We start from the raw sequence: 14,256 nt of genomic DNA, 5'->3' as shown, positions 1-14,256 counted from the left end.
CATTATAGATGCATAGCAAGAGTTATTTTTCATTGTTTTTCTCACCCCACCATTACTAACTAAGATTTCACACACATGCACACATGTACGCATACACACAGACATTTAACAAGTCCATGTAGCGCAGCATGGCAACATGCTAGCTGTGAACATGTTAGCATCCCATACTGTGATACTGTGCATATTAACATGAAGTATATAGTATATGATATAAATTCATAAAGACTACACAAAACTACATAAATACATCTGCCCGTGACTTTTGAGTCAAACCAGCCCAACAAAACCCACCTGGAGATACACCAACAGCCCTATGGACCATGTTACACTGTGCAATGTAACAGAGTACATTGAGTTGACTATGATAAATAAACCCCTGTACAATGTCTATATAATAATATTATATTTGCATCACTTTAGAATGCTATAATTGTTATTTACACTAGGTCAGGGCAGATTCTGTGGTTGTGGTAATTTTAAAACTGTTGGACTACTCACTCAGTGATTGATGTTATTTGTCACCAGGGATGCAACCACTTATTCACTGAGTGAGGGTACTGTGGAAAAGGCTACTAGCCTTGGTGCTGGGTGTCGCTGGTGACGAGACAGGACTTCACTGCTGCATCTGTAACGAACACCGTGGCCATGTTCTGCACTCATTTTATACAGGAGGATTATGTTGCTGGGGATGTGATGGATGAAAGAATATTTCAAAGGAAAAGTATATTCTTTGCCTTGAAAAGAGGAAGGAAATGCAAACTCTAGATCGACTACAATAATCTATGTGACCACATCTCAGAGTACAATCGGTGCTGAGACATACCACACACGCTCAACTCTAGTCTCGAGCCTCGTGATTCAGTACACTGAAAGGAACTGCTTTCATCACTTTGTTACTACTGAATAAAAAGATAAATACATGCTAATTTACATTTTAAGTCACGTATTATACACAAAACACGTATCCAGTGAATCAGCAGTGTTGTGCAGAGTGGTCACATTTGTTGTATGTATGTCATGTCAGTGCTTTGAAACAGATTTAACACTTTAAAGTAGATAATAATGAACTATTTAACAAATATGTGACATCAGCAACATAGCTGATTGACACATATCATTTCCAGCATCTTAGTTATATATTACTTTATAAAAATGTTCATCTTTTCTTTCTTGCCTGGCTTAAGATAGCTTTACTTACAGTAGTAAAGAACAGTCACTTACACTTTTGAGTTTAACCCTCCTATTGTCTTCGGGTCAATTTTTACCCGTTTTCAAGTGTTTGCATATCATTTAGTAGATGGGAAGACAATACGAGGGTTAAAGGGAGGATTACTTATTGTAATATATCAAATTCAACAGTGCGTAAATTCTCACCTGTGAAATGTTAATCCCTGCTGTGTGGTTTTGGCATTTCTTTTGCTAGAACGTATAAAAGTCACATAAAAGTCTGGCATATTCTGCTATTTGAACGGGTCAGAACACCTCTGTTGGACGGTGGCACTAGAGATCCATCTCACAGGCACAAATGAGGCATCGGCTGTATATATCTACGGTAACGACAAGGACTTATAACATGTTGGGAAAAGGGGCTGCTGCTGGTTTCATCTCTGTTTCATTTAGGAGTTCGTTGTTTGTCTTGGGATCAACAGGATCTCTGACAGGGTACCACAGGACTGACAGACGCTGTTGGGGGACAGAAAAAAAGGACAGTTTTGACCTTATTTGCAGTTTGAGGTGTCTTGTCAGGCGGAATGATTAAACTTTTTTCGCTCGTACCTGTCTGAGGGTGCCCTGAGTGAAGCAGATCTTGTAAACAGCCCAGGCGGGTACTGGAATCACAGAGGAGAAGGCTATGGCCCGGCCCAGATGGTAGGTCCAGTCTGGGTACACGTAGCCCCTGGATGTCAGCTGCTGGTAGTCCAGACACGAGCAGATGAAGCAAACCTTGAAGGACAAGCAGAGGAACAAGCTAGTGTATCTGCAGACAAACAGACTGCACTGCCATGGTGATGTCATCCAGCTTTATGGAGGTAAACCTTTTATTGGAGCTTATAAATCAGGACACGATGATATAACATGTTTTGGTGACTCAGGTTTTGCTTGTGTACATGCGTCTCTGAATCCCTGCACTGAAAGTGAACTACCCAGGTCTAAAAACACCACCACCTCAAAGTGGGACTCGTAAGTCATTTATAAATCATGTTACACATGATGCATTGTAGTTTTCTGTCACTTGTCTTTCAATAAGCTTATTGTCATTAAGCCCAAACCATCTTTCTTCTTCTCTTCTTCTTTGCCTGGCCTACATCTCCTGGTGACGCCTAAGAGCTTAGGACTGCACTATGCTAAATACTGGCCGAATTAGCCGAATGATTTCCTGAGTTAAGACAGTTGATGGAATGCACTTTGACGCTTGATGAATATGGGCCCTGCAGAGACTCTCTTCACCTTCTTATTGAATGCTGATGGCCGAACCCTAATGGTCACCACAGCTGTCTTCATTTCATTCCATTCCTGCTTTGTGTGAGACTCCTGCAGCTGTTAACAGTGTGTGACTTACCATGCAGATCAGAGGGGTGAAGTAACGCCAGCACAGTTTGAAAAGAAGGCACGGCCTCTGTCCTGTCATAGATTTGGTTGCATCACACATCTGTTCAGCCCCTGCATGATAATTACAGTTTGTTAGCAAGAGAGCACACTTTTGGCCAAGTCCTGCAGGTGTGATCAGAAGTGCAACTGACATTGAACTTTCAGACAGACAGGGAATGAACATCTACACGTCTACAAAAGGGTCGTGTGTGGGTACAGGAACTGTGGCAGAGGAACTCACATTGACATCTCTATTACCACACATGAACACTGATATTGGATGATTCTGTTCAATTACGTTTTCTAAATGTCTAATGTTTTAGTAACAAGTTCTACACAACATCTGTGCTTGGCAACTACAGAATCATGGTTATGGCAAATAAACTATGGTTGAAGGAATATTTGGACATTTTAGGAGACACACGTATTCACTCTATTGCAGAGAGTTAGATGGGAAGATCAATACCACTTTGATATCTGTGCACTGAACATACAGCTACAGTCAGCAGCCAGTTAGCATATTGTAGCATCAAGGCTGGGCCAGTTAGCCTGCATGGATGTGTAATAAGACTTGGATATGGCACCACTGCTCAGCCTTGCTTCCAATTTTGCACAGTGGCCACTCGTGGTCCTGCAGCATTCTCCTGCAGTCCAAAAAACAGTGTTCCCATAGACCACCATTACAGAGATGCCCACAAAATTGCTGGCAGGCAAACTTTTTTCAGTGTAACAAAATCCATCTACCAGCATCTTTAAAACTCTTGTCATTACAATGAGGTTGTTAGGCAACCAGGAAGTCGATGCAACCGCCCTTTCCACCATTCTACGTTATGCTACTTTCTGCGTTAGCACTGGTGACAGATAGTACAACTACATCTGGTATATAATAGCACTCACCAAAGGCCCAGCCAGCTGCCACGCACTGGATCAGAGACACAAACAATACACATACTCCATTTGCACCATAGTAGTCCATCAGCTGGAAGAGGAACACTCCTCCCTGTACAACAGAGAACAGGTAAATATCTGCGGTGTCACTTAAAATGCTCCTCCAGTATGAAAGTGCTAGCTGGTGTGTTTGGGTGGATCGCACAGGCCTGCATCGTACCTGAGCGGTGAGAGGGATCTGCGACAAGAAGCAGACAGAGCAGAAGAAGACGAGGAAGATTTCTCTGCGCCAGGGTCTGCGCATCTGTCCTGGGAACATGTCAATCACGGACGATGTTATAGTTTCCAAGCCTGTAAACTAACACAGACAGAGAAGAATAAGACTTTACGAACTCATCACATGTTGTCCTCTTCTCTGCTTTGGATTATCATCATCACTGTCCTTTTCTCCTGCGACAGTCAGGCTGTTTCAATCCAGGTTTTTTCTTCCTCTGTTTGTTCTTTCTTCTCATTGGTATACCTGGTGCATTATCCAAAGCAAAGAAAGCTTCATCTATTCCCACTTTTGGTCCTTGAGTTGTTGGTTTAAATCAATAAGGCCTCAAATGTCAAATAGAAATAAGATTGTATGAATATTTTTTCACCTGACACAACCCCCTTTGACTCTTTTTGCACTTGTGCCTGATCCAATCAGACCATTCCTTTCCCAGGAAGCTGTGTTTTGACTACCAACTTGTCAGATGTTTCAGTCCTGAGGTGTGATGACCCAAACAAATGATTACTTTTATTTTACTTTGTACCTGTTTTGTCGTACTTTTGGGCCAATGGAGTTATTAACCCTTTTATCCCAACTCTCCAAGGCTTGCATTTTCCAAAACAAGTCCTGCACAACACCTTTAATAATGATAATAACATTTTTCAGACAAGGCAGATAAAATGAGAATAAGGACAAAGGACATGAGCACAGAGGTCAATAAATGTGAGCTGTTTAAGACCTTAAAAAGAGTAATAGAGTTGCAAAGTGAATTCAAGATCTAACAGGCAGCCAGTGTAGAGAGACAAATACAGGGTGGATGTGATCCTGCCTCTTTGTCCCGTAATCTATGCACATTCATGTCCATTCATGTTAGTAACATGACTTCTTTCCCAGAGTCTTTGTGCTTTCTTGTCTCATGGATTGTGGCCGTGCCTGGATTGTGGATCATGGTTGCACCTACTGCTGTGGCCCTGCTTGATGCCAACTGTTATTGTTATTACCAGTCACATTTCTTTCGTTACTATGTACATATTATTATTATAAGGAAGATGGCCGCCCACCCAGAGTCCTGTGGGAATTGTTGGGTCTCTACAAGTTAAAGAGTATGGTCTAGACCTGCTCCAAATTGAAGGTGTCATGACATCACTTTTGTTGTTTTGTTGATTTGCATTGAATTGAATAAATGAGTTGAGCAGCAGTGTTTTGTACAAGCTAGAGATGATGGGGGAAGTCCTGGCTGGTACTTGACTAAAGTGCGTTGCAAAAGTCAAGCTGATAATAGACAAAAGAATGTGAAACTTTGTAGATCAGCAAAATAGTGGTTAGCATCAAATGCTACATCTCGATTTCAAGCAGCTCGCTTAATATAATTTAACAAACTGCCAAGATAAGCAGCCGCAGTGCTGATGGAATCTGGGTAATCAAACAGAATGACTTCAGTTTGATCAAAACTAAATTTGAAGAAAACTTCCTGGGACATCCAGGATTTAATATCAGAGAGGCGGGCAATAAGATAAGCCAGGCTGCTAGGAATTGTGCATTTTAACTAAGTGTCACCGGCATAAAAAAGGTAAGAGGCAGCATGTATGTAGCAAACAGAAGGGGGAGCAGAACTGAGCTTTGTGGGACACCACAACTCTACTGAGCTGTCAAAACAGCAGTAAGTTCTGTTCCTGATCCTGATTCACAGTATCAAAATGTTCATTGTACCTGCATAAACAGGTCAACATGTCCTTATACATTAAATGAATACTTTGTGCATGACACAACAGTATGTTGCGTGTCCTCTCCATCTTACCACTGTGTCCAGTCCCAACAGAATGAGCATAATGAAGAAGCAGGCAGCCCACAGCTGAGGAAGGGGCATCATGGCTACGGCCTGAGGAAAAGCGATAAATGCCAGCCCGGGGCCTGAGGGACAGAAGACACATTTCAACTGCTATCCTCTACACTTGCGTTGCATTAGATTTGTCCCGTGAGGGTAAATTTGATTATCATGTCTAACAGAGACAGTAGCATTGGGCTTTAAATCATATGTACCTGATTCAACCACCATGTTGATGGGAATTCCCTGTTTGTGGGCCATGAAGCCCAGAGCTGAGAAGACCGCGAAGCCGGCGACGAAGCTGGTGCAACTGTTGAGCACACACAACCACATGCTGTCCCTGCATACAGACACACAGAGCATACAGAGCAGGGCTGGGTGGGAGAATGTACTGTGTCCTTGGACAGAGACCAGGCTGTCCTACCGTTAGGCCCCATCTTTAAATTGTCTGATAACGCTTAACTCTGATTGTTGTTAACACTAGGAACACAGCATTCTGAGGACAGATTTTAAAAAAGCCTGGAGCGTGTTGAGCACTAGTGAAACTGATCAAATGGCTTACTTATAACAGTTGTTCTTAACTTTGTTGTAGCTGCCCAGTGTGATAATGCTTCCCCCTGCAATACCATAGGAGAAGAGGACCTGAGCACCAGCTTCCATCCACACCTGATTAACAAAGATGAAAAGTTGCATGTAAATCGCTCATCTGCAGTGTTAGTTGGCCCAGGTAGGTGTGACATTTGCAGTTCAACATAAAAAAAACAAAACAAAACTAGACACGGTAAAGCTGCAAGATTGGTCGAAGGTGTCTCACCTGAAGGTCTGCCAGGCGAGAGAAATCTGGGTACAGATAGAAGACCACGCCCTGCCAGGCCCCCGGCAGAGTCAGCCCTCTGACCAGCAGGATGGCCAGTGTCACGTATGGGAACACAGCCGTGAAGTACACCACCTAAAATTTCAGTGGTTATTTAGCATATTGCTGGCCGTATACAATCGGTGCTGCTGCTATTCTCCTGTGAAATTCAATTGCTTCTTTGAGTAGAGCTGTAGGTTTGACAAAAAGTCAATTTCTGCAACACACTTCAGCTGTCAGTAACAGAATCAAATGATAATGCTGCTTTCATGTCATGTTGGCACAATGGGAAGAATGAAACAACGTTTTCCTGAATCTGAAGAATACTTTGTACGCTTGCATTTAAACCTTTTTTGACAGTCATCTGGTATGGTATCAGAAGAGACAGACATACTGTATCACAGAAGACACAGGAATGATAAGGAAGGCCCACATCCCTGACAACAGTGCTAGAAATATCAGCATCCTGCTAATAGCCCAATCCGGTGTGTGTCCTTGATTGTCTGGTGACCCTTGCACATGCAATGCATGCTTATCCTGGGAACATTCATGACTGCCAGCCACTTTCTGGAGCTCAGAGGTTTGAAATAAACTATAGAATTCCTCAGCAGTTTTGTCTTTGGGATCATCAATGCGGATCTTACAATGACCAGTTCTGACAAAACATCTGTTGAGATGACAGAAAGCAACTCAGGGAAGTTGTCAACAATATTTGAAGCTGAACTTGAAGGTCTATAAATCGTTAACAGCAGGACTTTTGGTGTGAGAGACTGCACTCATAGGAACTGGGTGGCTGGTGTGTGCATGTGTGTGTTAAATTTCATTTTTATAGGACTCCCATCAGTGTTCACAGACCTTTCCTGTGGAGCGGACCCCTTTCCAGATGCAGAAGTAGCAGGCCACCCAGCAGGCCAGGAGACACAGCAGCAGCTCCCACTGTACTGCACCAACCTCCTCTATTCCCCCCGACATGGACAACACTCCTCTCCTGCATGGGGACAGCATACAGTCAGTGATGGTTACACGCATGAAGAATCACTATATGGAGAAAAGATTGCTGCCCTGTGTAACTGATCACTCACTCCCAGAACTCAGACACTGAAGACTTGGTGAGATTTCCAGCCGTCGAGTTTACTGTCAGGTTGCTGCTGTATATTGCACTGCTGTTTGCAGAAGTGAGGTCCACACATTTGTCTGTTGATAGGAAGGTGAATGATTAATGTTAATCTTCATATTGCACCAAGTGACTGAAATGGACATTAGAGTGTGGCTATTATTTTCAGTCTCGGCACAGCATGTTTTGGCAGAATTAATGTACATTTAAATTATAAGCAGCCTGTGTCCTCAGGACAAATGATGATGTTGTATTTGGGCAAAAAATTGTAGAAGTCACAGTACAATTTTCTTTGTCTGCATAATATTAGTTTAGTCATTGCTGACACTGCAAGTGCACTAGCTAGTGCTGACTGTTTCTCTGCCCAGATGTGGTGACGGCTCTAAAAGCCGTGGGGTTATATTTGCCTACGTGTGCATGACATCAGAGGAAGCTGGGATCAAGATGATGACCTGTTAAGGTGGTGTGTGGTGAGCTTCCAAACTGTACGATATCAGAAAGAGACGGCTAAACCAAATATTCTGCCCACTGTGCGCTAGTTTTGAAATTATGAGTCAATGGACAGCACCTAACATGGGTGAATTGTGAAATAACCTTAAACATGCTTAACTTCCTAGCTTTGTTATCTTACGATCAATAAACCAAATAAAAAGTCTAAGAAGAAACAGTGTACCAAAGGTGGAAGAGAATAGAAGGACATTTTCAAATGCTGATATCCTGAAAGTGGTGGTTGGGTTGACAAAACGCTTCACTACTCTTGAGCAAACTTATCCAACAGCATGGAAGGCATACAAACGATACAGCAGGGGATGGAACCTCCATCTGTACGGAATGAGAGAGAGGCACCTGCAGAGAGCATCAGAGGTGATATCAAACGTCTGGCATTGCTCACACCTGGAGATCAGGAAAGGGTGATCTTCCTTGTTAGCAAGCGCATACGATTGGAGCGCCCCATGAAAATGCAGCGCGGCCTGAGCACACAATGCGATGTTTGAGAAACACAATCTGGAAGATTACTTGTGATAGTGGGATCCTGGATCTTTCGTGGGGAAATGGAAAAGAAACAGGCTCTGGCCACAAATCACAGTTGTCCTGATATTAAATGCTAAATGGTTTAAGGTGCACAACTTGCAGCTGAGGGTTATTGTTTTGCTCTGTTCATGAAAGGGAATAACATGAGCGCACAGACAGGGAGGCAGACGTAATTCAGGTATAGTTTTCATGTAGTGACGATGAAACATTTTGGAAATCTTAGGGGATAAAATGAATTTCTCATGGTTCAAATCATTCGGCTGGTTGCAATGCCAATAAATAGATTTAATGTACTGAAGTCTGTTGTTTCAATAAATCTTGGTCTTACAGGTGAACAACCTTCTATTATTTGCAATGTCTTTTCTAAGCTGTCTTTAAAACTCTGTAAAAGAATGTACAAAGAACCTATTTTTCTCATTGGTGATGCTCCAGACAATTAAATGAATCGATGGCCTCCTAAATCTACACACTCATTTGGTTTTAAACCTATTTATAAGCGATCGCCTTTTGCTTTCAAATGCTTGGAGATTCATGAACATAGTGTCAAAAACTACACATGGAGCAACTCTAGCAGGTGTTTTCAGTCAAGAACTGGTTATGGTCATTGTCATCACAAGGATTACAGGTTTCAGATGTTTCTCATGCTCTGCTGTCTCATCATAAATTGGTAAGGCTTTGCCTGAAGGGCTCTAGAGAGAAAGCAAGCACCAGAGGGTACTGGAAGTAAAATAATACAGTGGACTATAAAAATTTAAAGAAAGCGTAGAATTACTTGCAAAAGAAATGAGTCCAATCATCCCAAATGTCTATCAAAACTGGAAATTCTTTAAATTCAAAGTCAGAGAAGATGCAATAAAAACATACAATTCTAGCCAACTTAATGAGTCATCTGTTGCATCTACATACAATTTAACTGAAGATGCATCAAAAAGATTTGAAGAGCTTGATAGGATGTACATGAGTCTGGCCAGAGGAGCCCTTATCAGGTCCGGGGATGAGAAATTAATAATACTGCAAATTATAGCACCTCCTTCTATAGTAATTTAAATACATCCACATTTAAATGTGCAAGTGCAACATATTGATGCAGCATATTAAAAATGACCCCCCCTGATTTGAATGTGTCAGCAAAGGTGAGCTTTAGTGTTTGGGAATCACTGAAGCTGTAACACCCACACCCTCACCGTAATGGATAGAAAGGAGATGACAACAACCACAAGACAAGGTCTGACAACCCTAATTCCTAAACCACATGTGTCAGGTCTCACAGAGGAAGTGGACTCACCAAGCAGTCTCAACACAAATGACTTCAGAGGATTTTGGATAGTCAGAATCCAAAAAGGGCCCTACACAAAGAACACTAGAATCACGAGAAAACCCTGGAAAACAACACACGTGGGATGAAGATTAACTTCACCAGTCAAACTACACAAATTCAAACGTATTACTCATCATCCTTGACTTTTCGTTTGATTCAATTGAACATTGTTTAATGATGCAAGCCTTGTAGATTTTTGGTTTAGATTTTTATTCATTAATAATATAACTGTGTGTCATATAAATGTAACTGGTGAACTTTCAGAAGATCCAGGTGTCAAGATCTGTATCAACAAATGTCAAATTTTAGGTTTAATATCCCTTTAAAACAGTGTGTAAATACATATTCCAAAGCATCTCTCCCTCAGACAACAGCTACAGTTTCCTCTTCAAATGAAGAAAATGTGGCTTCAGAGAGACCTCTTCATTTTTGGAAGGGCGTTATTGACAAAAGTTAAAGGTGTATCAATAGTTGTTGAGTCTACTTTGCCGCTTTGAGAAGGATGCGTTTTGTAAGGAAGTCAGTCATTTATTTATCAGATTTGCGTGTAAAAATAGACACCATCATAGAGCAGAGGGACGATTAGAGTATCAGACTTTGTCCATTTAAAGTGCACCTTGACGATTAAATGGCTCATGTTTGGAACTAGTCAAATCATGTGCTTTAATGAAACAAATGATGAGATCCTTTTAATTTGCTATACATCCACCCACCGCCATGCCGCACTGACCTGTGTTCCATGGATTGTTGCAGGTGGTCCAGGGCAGGGGATCTCTGAAGCAGTAGATGAGGTAGAGGAGGGCCCAGGCCAGGATGATGGAGTAGAGTCTGGAGTACAGCTGAATCACCAGTAAAGAATAGCCAGTCCCTGGAGGGAGACAGCAGCCGGGACACCTTAGTTTAAGCTCTAATTTGACATACGTGGCACTGAGAGATACGGTGGCGAGCATGGACACAGCGGCCTCTCAGCCACGACGTGTCTGAATGTTATGGCTGTCCGGCGTCGCTGAAAATTTGGAATCTGCTTCCATACAATACAGAGGAGCTGCCTCGGCCTGGTACGAGGAAACAGGGCCCAAAGTTGCATCACTGCCTGCTGCTGCCATCCAAACAAGGAGACGCCGGAGGTGGTCTTACAGGAAAATGTAATCATGGCTGATGAGCAGAGCTTCGTGCTAGGCTTACGGCTAGCCCCAGCAGACCAGCTCTCCTCTACTGCCTTCATTTTCACTGAAACATGGCTCCATGTGACCATTGCTGATTTGACCGTTTAACTGAATGGACTAACCTTTGTCAGTGCAAACAGGGAAGCTTGATGCTCCAGTAAGATCTGAGGAGGGGGGTTGTGTGAATGGTGTACAGACTCTATGGTGATCTCCACTGCTCACTGTTGATGGAATATATGAGTGTAATGTACCATCCCTTTTATCCATCTCACAAGTTCACCATTATTATTGGCCTCCAGCACCACTTTAAGGAATTTGGGAGTCATCTTTGATCAATATATGTCCTAATTCCAAGGACTGCCTTTTTTTCCACCTGCATAAGATTGTAAAAATCAAGCACTTCCTGTCTCAAAACGATGTAGAAGAACTAGTCCAAGGATTTGTCACATCAGGATGTCCCAGTTCATTGCTAAATACTCTCCAGCTAATCCAGAATGCTGCAGCACATGTTCTGAAAGGAGATACAAGATCTCTCTCTCTCTCTCTCTCACCCACCCAACCGGTCGTAGCAGATGTCCGCCCACCCAGAGCCTGGTTCTGCTCGAGGTTTCTGCCTCCTAAAAGGAAGTTTTTCCTCGCCTCTGTCGCCCAGTGCTTGCTCACGAGGGAACTGTTGGGTCTCTGTAGCTAAAGAGCTTGGCACTACTTGTTTTCTACAGAGCCAAACTAAACTTCAAATGGCTCAAAAACGTCTGGTGAAGACTCTGCACCTGGCTTCCACGTGTAGGCAAGTCAGACCACATCTCTGTGATGCTTGTTCCTGTTTGTTGAACAGGTTTTGAAACAGATGACAGCCGGAGCCGCCTCAGCCCTACAAGACCGCTTTCACCACACGGACCGGCGCATGTTCGAGGAACCTATCACCATGAACGAGCAAAAAAAATGTCGATTTGGAATGCGGCATCTGTGACTGGCTACATCAGCAAGTGCACAGATGATGTCGCTGTCTGTTGGAGAATCACCAGACATGTTAACCAGAAGTCATGGATAAGAAAAGCCTCCCTTTCTTAACAGTCTTATCTCTTAAATGACACCTACAGCACAATGAGAATAGTGTGAATGCTGTCCTGCATCACAGGGTGTTCGCAGAGTAAGGTTCAAGCCTCCAGCATCATTTTTATCCCCACAACAAGATTAAAGTAAGATTTTTAGGAAAAATTTAACACAAAAACTTTCTGGTGATATTTTCTGTTTTTGTCACTCCCACAAAAAGACCAAACTAACAATCAGCATAATTTAGTTCTACTCCATTTTTTGGGACATAGTGTCTTCAGTTTAAATGCTCAACGTATCTATTCAGCAACACGCAGACAGAGAAGACATACAGTATTTGAAAGTCACAGACTCAAATTTGGGAATTTTTTGTTAACAGTGACCTAACCTGAAGTAATGTGCTTACCCTGTGCCAGGGGGCAGAGCTTGGTCCAGCAGGTGGCGGCACCCTCCTGCGTGTACTGACCAATCACAGTCTCCAGCAGGAAGAGTGGCAGGCCACACAGCACGGCAAAGAGGCAGTAAGGCACCAGGAAGACGCCTGCAGACACAGAAATACACCTGAGACCAGTGATGCTGTGGAATGGCATGGAGCACTGGAGTCGTGTCAGTTAAGTCAGCGTTTGATCCAGTGTACAACGTTTTTTTCATTATTTTCCTGATTAATCGATTCATTTGTTGACTTTTAAAATATCAGCAAAAGTGAAAAATGTCTGTCAAACTTTAGCAGAACTCAAAGTGATGTCCTCAGATGTCTTGTTTGTCTGACCTGTGGTCCAAACCCAAATATATTCATTCTTAAAATACACATCTAAGAAATAAGCTAATTGATTAATCAAGTCATGGTTTCAGCTCTAATCCAATCAACGATCAATCAGACTTTCTGGTGTGTGAGAACTCTGGGAGTCTTTAACAGTTAATAATGATAAAAGAAAATATGTTTTTAACATGTTAGATTAGCATGTGCTCATGCTAATATTTGCTAATCATCTCCAAATACATAGTACAGCTGAGGCTGATGGTAATATGAGTAATTTTACAGGTATTTGAAAGTTTTTCTGTCAGTTTGGCAGCAGTCCATGAAGCAGATGTTGAGATATTTCTGAGGACTGAGGTGAAAATGTAAACCTGCTTAACCACATTGGAGTGGAACCACAACTATTCACGCCGCATATTCATGCTATTAGTGAACTAACTTGGCTCTGTTTCTCTTAGTGCAAACTGTAGAACTAGCACAAATAACTGCTGCCCTTGGCAGTCCTTCAGTCAGAACAGATTCAGAGACAGTTTCATGCTTTTCTCATTAAAGTTAGCATCTTCAGAGTCCTTCTGCTGCCCACAACCACCATTATTATTCTTCTTATTCTCATTCTGCTAACCCTGTGCTAGATGCTGGTCCGATAGACAGAGTTGGGATGAGCTTTCATAAACTTTTACAAATGAGGTTTGAATAATGACTTTTTATCTCAATCACAAGCAGCAATAGTATTTATTGTAACTTTAACCATGTTCTCCTGCAAAGAGGGAACAGCAGATTAGTTTAACTCATGTTCTCAGACAATAATCTCAGAATGTACAGAGAGTGACAGATTTTTTCTATCGACTTGCAGTTCCTTTAGCACAATCCCCATTTTATTTGTCTTCAACTATTCTTGCTATACTGCAGGTGTAATGAAGAAAACAATAACCAATCTTTAGCTAAAAAGCTATTTCCATTAGGGTGAAAGCATTCAGTCAAATATTACAGTACATTGACTTTGTGTGTTCCAGCTCACCTCCTCCGTTCTTATAGCACAGGTAGGGGAATCTCCACACATTGCCCAGGCCAACCACATTGCCTGCAGATGCTAGAATATATTCCCTTTTCCTCTTCCACTGTTCCCTTTTTTCCACTTGCGTCTCCATCTCTGTGTTACCTCCTCAGTGCCTGATCGGTACTAGCAGGGCACACCACTGTCAGCCTGATGTCAAGCTCATCTAGAGATACGAAAACTGACTGTTTAGCCCAAGGCCATGGCTGTTGGGGCAAGTGCAGGAAGTGCTCATTGCTAGAGTTTCTGTGATTTAACCCTGTCATCACATGTCTTTCAAAATGAATGTTCTTTTTCAAATTAGCAGCGTTGTATCCAGGTGACAGGATTGTCTCATTTTGCTCAAGTACA

General features: G+C 42.3%; 1 protein-coding gene across 1 annotated transcript; it reads right to left on the bottom strand.

Moving 5' to 3' along the window:
- Positions 1–13,999, bottom strand: LOC121620287 (sodium- and chloride-dependent betaine transporter-like). Its single transcript, XM_041956284.1, has 15 exons — positions 13,870–13,999; positions 12,501–12,635; positions 10,606–10,743; positions 7,547–7,605; positions 7,494–7,516; positions 7,267–7,399; positions 6,373–6,507; positions 6,121–6,224; positions 5,774–5,898; positions 5,532–5,644; positions 3,698–3,835; positions 3,487–3,589; positions 2,561–2,661; positions 1,777–1,944; positions 1–1,683 (listed from the first exon to the last, which is right to left on the bottom strand). Exons 1-15 carry the CDS (start codon positions 13,997–13,999, stop codon positions 1,567–1,569), a joined length of 1,722 nt encoding a protein of 573 aa, XP_041812218.1. The 3' UTR covers positions 1–1,566.
- Positions 14,000–14,256: the final 257 nt, after the last annotated feature.

The sequence above is a fragment of the Chelmon rostratus genome, chromosome 17 (assembly GCF_017976325.1).
Source record: "Chelmon rostratus isolate fCheRos1 chromosome 17, fCheRos1.pri, whole genome shotgun sequence".
Taxonomy (NCBI): Eukaryota; Metazoa; Chordata; class Actinopteri; order Chaetodontiformes; family Chaetodontidae; genus Chelmon; species Chelmon rostratus.
Note: the sequence above shows the minus strand (reverse complement) of the source record. Positions and strands in the feature narration are given on the sequence as shown.

Coding starts and splice junctions, on each gene's coding strand:
- LOC121620287 (XM_041956284.1), bottom strand. CDS start 13,999: ATGGAGACGCAAGTGGAAAAAAGGGAACAGTGGAAGAGGAAAAGGGAA. Junction 7,517..7,546: donor TATACAGCAGCAACCTGACA/GTAAACTCGACG, acceptor AATCTCACCAAG/TCTTCAGTGTCTGAGTTCTG. Junction 6,508..7,266: donor GGGTCCGCTCCACAGGAAAG/GTCTGTGAACAC, acceptor CTGAAATTTTAG/GTGGTGTACTTCACGGCTGT.